The sequence below is a fragment of the Malania oleifera genome, chromosome 4 (assembly GCF_029873635.1).
Source record: "Malania oleifera isolate guangnan ecotype guangnan chromosome 4, ASM2987363v1, whole genome shotgun sequence".
In the NCBI taxonomy this organism is placed as follows: Eukaryota; Viridiplantae; Streptophyta; class Magnoliopsida; order Santalales; family Ximeniaceae; genus Malania; species Malania oleifera.
In genome coordinates this window covers 45169603-45175297 of record NC_080420.1, presented here as the reverse complement: position 1 = coordinate 45175297, position 5695 = coordinate 45169603, and the positions used below count along the sequence as shown (strand labels likewise).

The 5695-nt window shown below is 38.1% G+C and overlaps 1 protein-coding gene across 1 annotated transcript; it reads right to left on the bottom strand.

Moving 5' to 3' along the window:
• Window positions 1–291: 291 nt before the first annotated feature.
• Window positions 292–5235, bottom strand: LOC131154340 (ATP synthase subunit beta, mitochondrial-like). The gene is made up of 9 exons (XM_058107043.1): window positions 4584–5235; window positions 3645–3720; window positions 3439–3527; window positions 3129–3246; window positions 2935–3038; window positions 2677–2835; window positions 2352–2576; window positions 1947–2258; window positions 292–741 (listed from the first exon to the last, which is right to left on the bottom strand). The coding sequence occupies exons 1-9, from the start codon at window positions 5055–5057 to the stop codon at window positions 631–633; spliced, it is 1668 nt and encodes a 555-aa protein (XP_057963026.1). The 5' UTR covers window positions 5058–5235; the 3' UTR covers window positions 292–630.
• Between the last annotated feature and the right edge of the window lie 460 nt (window positions 5236–5695).

Below are 5695 nucleotides of genomic sequence, written 5' to 3'. Positions count from 1 at the left end.
GAAGAAAACAGAAGATTCGAAAAAACGAACAGCCCCCATCTTACTAATTAAAACATTTCAAAGGCTTGATTAGGGCTGTAATTGTTTAAACCATATCCATATCTGTTCAAGCAGCAAACCCAACAAGTTCTGGAAGAATGCATGAACCATTTAGTCCATTAAGGATACATTACCTGTAACAAAGCCAAATCTGATAAAGGATAGGACTCGAGTACTGTTAAGACTCTCAACCGATGTGCAACAGACAGAAGCCAATTCCAAGCCCATCCAGAAACAGATGTATTGTCAGTGTTTCTCAGCCAATTGAGAGGAAGCATTCATTTATAATCAGAACCACTAATATTCTGGAAAAAAAAATAAAGGGAAAATATACAAGCCAGCCCTCTCAATTTATCACATTGAAGAACAAGATTAAAAATAAAAATAAAAATAACAAGGGGCAAAGGCCCCCCAGCTCCACTAGTAACATGTTGCAACAAGGTTAAACAGAAAGGGAACGTCCAGATGCAATCGATCTCCCAAAAAAACAAAACGAAAACTGATGCCAGCGTTGCCAACAACTAAATTATTGATTTTTGCAATTATCAGGGCAAGGTGACAAAAAAGTCTCAGAATAAAAAATAATAATAATTAAGCATTTTCCTTAGCAATCTTCTCTGCCTTCGTAATGACCTCTTCAATTCCTCCCACCATATAAAATGACTGCTCAGGAAGATCATCATATTTCCCATCCAAAACTCCCTGGGAAAATCAAAACAATGAATGAATAAGATGATTCCATTACCATCAACAACCAGATGCTAAATTTTATTCATTCCAAGCTGGAATACAAAATCCACCAGTTCACATATTCTGTCATACACCAAATTTGTTCAACAGCCTAAACAGAATTTACCAAACAACAATTTCACTAAAGGAGTTTCTTAAACCATGATAACTAGTCAACCCCACTAGAAGTAGTGTTCAAGTGCATAATGCATATGAATTGCAAGCATGATCTTATGTCTCGTGCAATAATTTGAAAAATGCATCACAATCTATTTAGAATTTCAGCATAGAGTAGAATAAATAGATGCGCAAATATCCGCACTTACTTCTGTTGTGAGAATGGAAATTTTCAAAACAGTGTCCACTGACATGAAGCATCTCTTCTAGATAGAACACTGAGGTGTGAACTGAATAACTAAAATTCTAAATGGCAGGGATGCTGCATGACGCCATGCTAACACCCTGACAGATGACAGTCTCAGACATGATTTCACAAATCAACATCCAACGTAAAATTTCAGGCATATTTTTCAATAACCTAGCCCATACCAAACACAAAAATGGAAAAACTCTTAATTGGTTCTCAGAGGAGTTAAACTTGTTTGTAAGTGTAGTTCTCATGAGTAGTGAGAATGACAATTTTCACAATAAACAGTGCCCCCCACTAACTTGAATGAAGAATCTATTTCTGGATAGAATACTGAGGTGACGAGGAACAACTAAAATTCAAAATGATAAACATGCTACACTATGTTGTGCCAACACCTGACAGATGACACAATCCCAGATTTGGCTTCACAAACCAACATTCAATGTAAGATTGCATGTATGTTCTTCCAATTACCCCACCCATACCAAACACTAAAAAGAAAATATTCTGGACTCCCACATGAAATGAAAACAATGGTAAGGCCATTAACATTTTTTTTTTACAAATAGTTCTCATGGGCATAAGCTTGGAATGGAATTCTATCCTAGGTGATGACGTGATAACTAAACAACGGTTCAAATGATAGAAACTGTAGAACCAAAAATTTCTTAAAAACTTAATTTGGCTTCATAAACAAATTCTCAATTCATTTTTGGAGAAAACATGCCGCCTTCTCTTGACTACTGAGACAAATGTGGAAGAATCACCACAAACGCAATCTAATCAATGGCAACCAGATCATAATTACCTGAAAGCTGGCAATGCTTTCCTTCAATTCCACATACTTGCCAGGAGCACCAGTGAAGACTTCTGCAACATGGAAAGGCTGACTCAAGAACCTTTGAATTTTACGAGCACGAGCAACAGTCAACTTGTCATCTTCACTTAGTTCATCCATCCCCAAAATGGCAATAATATCTTGAAGATTCTTGTAGTTTTGAAGGACTTTCTGCACCCCACGAGCAGTATTGTAGTGTTCCTCTCCCAAAATATGAGGTGAGAGCATACGGGATGTGGAATCCAAGGGATCGACAGCAGGATAAATACCAAGCTCAGAGATCTATTCAAAAACAAAACAAGTTAACCATAAAAAAAAGCGAAAATTACAAGCTTGTACAAATACTTCAAATAAGAAATTCATGGATTAAAATACCTGTCGAGATAACACAGTTGTAGCATCCAAGTGAGCAAATGTTGTTGCAGGAGCAGGATCTGTCAAGTCATCAGCAGGCACATAAATAGCCTGGACAGATGTGATGGATCCCTTCTTTGTTGTAGTGATACGCTCTTGAAGGCCTCCAAGATCTGTAGCCAAAGTTGGTTGGTAACCAACGGCTGATGGAATACGGCCAAGTAAAGCAGACACCTCAGAGTTAGCCTGAAGGATAGATGAAAAGCAGAATATAAGAATGAGAGAACTATTAAGCAGCTATGCGTAAGCATAATTCCTATAGATATACCTACACAAGAACACTTACTTGGGTAAAACGGAAAATGTTGTCAATGAAGAGAAGCACGTCCTGCCCTTCAGCATCTCGAAAATGCTCTGCCACTGTCAAGCCAGTAAGCCCAACACGGGCACGAGCACCAGGGGGCTCATTCATTTGACCATATACAAGAGCACATTTGCTCTCAGCCTGCACAATTGAAACCAAAAAGTTCCAAATAAATATTAAAACAAAATGGGGCATGACAAATTGTGGGACATGTAACAAAAACAGAACATGGGCATTGACCTGCTTGTCCCCAAGCTTAATGACACCACTTTCCATCATTTCTCTATACAGGTCATTACCCTCTCGAGTACGTTCTCCGACACCAGCAAACACAGAGAAACCACCTGATCAAAGAAGCAACATTTAGTTTTAAGAACAAAGGAAACAAAAATTATGCAAATCAGTGCCTTAATATGGGCTGCGTCTAGACCAACCATGAGCTTTTGCAACATTGTTAATAAGTTCCATAATAAGCACTGTTTTGCCAACACCTGCACCACCAAACAGCCCAATCTTTCCACCTCTTTGGTATGGCGCAAGAAGATCAACAACCTGCAGAAAAATAACAAAAGAAAAATCTGCATATCATGTGGATAATGATAGCATTCATATATTACGGTATATAAGTTCGGAATTCTAGATTGCAGTAAACACTGTCAATAAAAAATTTCCCAGCACAGAAAAAAGATTGAGGAAAGCACTCAAAACCTTTACAACAAAAATATTAAAATTTACAATAAGTACCTTGATTCCAGTGACAAGAATCTGTTGCTCAGTTGCTTGATCAACAAATGCTGGAGCTTCACGATGAATAGGTAAAAAATGGTCGGTCTCTGCATAATATTTGGAAAGAAAAAAAGTTCATGAATCAACAACAATAAACAAATTATATACATTCCAAATGCCTCAAAATCATTGATCAAATATCAAAAGGCTTCTAAATTTCTTACTGAGTTCACCCCTCTCATCAATAGGCTCTCCGATAACGTTCATGATACGTCCGAGTGTCGACCTACCAACAGGGACCTAAAGAGCACATGCAAACCAAATAAGTAATGAGAATCAATAGATACCACTATTGCACATCAACTGGAAGAGAAAAAAAAAACACTTGAGGAAAATTACTGGCACATAAGTCCAAAATTAAATAAAAAGCAGTCAGAAAAAATAGCCCTTCATTAGGCCTGCAGATTTCAAAAATCAGGAATGAACTAATGAAAACAGAATGTTAGTAGCATACTCCTGAGAAGATCAAAAGCACCTAACTATCAAGCTACCACAATTAAATGTCAACCGAGACCGTGGTTATTGAATAAACCAACAAGCCTGCTAACCATTAGCTTCTAACTCCAGAACAATATTATGAATTAAAATAGATCAAAAACAGTATATTACCAACTTCATCTGAATCAATACTACTTTCAAAGCAAAAAATCATAGTCACTACACACAGTGAGCATATAAGCAAGCAATCACAAGCACCATACGGACACAAATCATCAAATGAACTCAAAACGGAACATCAACAAACCTAAAATTGAAAGTGCCTGCGTTGCCCCTCCATTAATTAGGCAAGAAAATCAGCAAAAAGTACGGGTCTTGTGTTCTATTTGGCTTTTAAAATTAGCCTATTATTATCGAGTCCCCACGATTCAAAAGTTTGCTTCGTTTTCCTTTTCCTGATCGTTTAAGAGAGTGCAAATAAGCTAAACCAAATTTAACATGCAGATCTGCGACCAGAGCAAGGTCTAATGCTTCGGATTGCACATTAAAGAAATCAGATTCATACAATGCCAGAAGCATCAACACTAAGGAGAACCCTCAACGCTGCCCATTAAATCACACCAAATAGAATTTTCAGGTCAGTGAGAACCACAACAAAGCGTTACCGTGATGGGAGAACCAGTGTTCAGGACTCTCTGTCCTCTAACAAGCCCCTCAGTCCCGTCCATAGCAATAGTTCTCACGGTTTTCTCTCCCAAATGCTGAGCTACTTCAAGCACCAAACGGATCGAGTTGTCGAGAACTTCAAGCGCCGTCAGGATCGGTGGCAAGCCCTCCTCGAACCTGACGTCGACGACGGCACCGATAACTTGGCACACTTGCCCGATCGAGCCGCGTCCAGTGAACTCGTCAGTGACCTTCCCGCTGAAGCCGCCATCGGACTTCGCCGGCGGCGATGATGGGGCCGGAGCTGCGGCAGAGGTGGCATAGTTCACAGCGCGGGTGAGGAGAAAGCCAGTGGGAGAAGGACGAGACGAAGAATAGGGCGATGGAGTTCCACGGCTTACGCCCGGGGATCTGGAAGGAGATCTGCGTATGGATGTTCGGAGAAGAGAAGATAAGAGCCTGCGAGAAGCCATGGCTCCGAAGGGTTCCAACGTCAGAGAGACAAATGCTAGGGTTTGCGAAGACTCTGTGGCCTCACTTTATACGTACAGTTCAGCACTTCAGCCTCCTTGTTTTTACTAGTGGAATTGCTGTTGCCGGCCGGGATTAAAGCCCATGGAGCTTCAACCTTCAAGCTGCAAAAATGACGACGTTTTGATTTCCTTTTTTCCTTAGATTTATATAAATGAAATCAAGCCAGAATAAATTTAGATAAATTTTAATATAATTTTATATTATATCTTATTTAATTTATATAAATTAAAATTTAATTTTTTTTTAAACATAAGGTGGTTATTTTACTAATTTTTGTTAAGAGTCAAAATAATCATTTTGGTAGGTAGTCTTCACGTCATAAAATGTTGATTTCCGAATTACCTCTAGTTATTTTATAATTATACTACTTCTAAAATTCAAAGAGTTTTCCATGCTAACCCTTATGTGACAAAATATTAATTTTTCAAAATATCCTTGATTAGTGTATAATATTTATCGTACCATTACCTTTTGTAATTCCCAAATAAATATAAAACTAAGGTGTGATTTGGTATTATAGTAAAAAAAATTGTGAAAGTGAAAATTTAAAATAAAAGCTAAATATCAAAAATAAAAA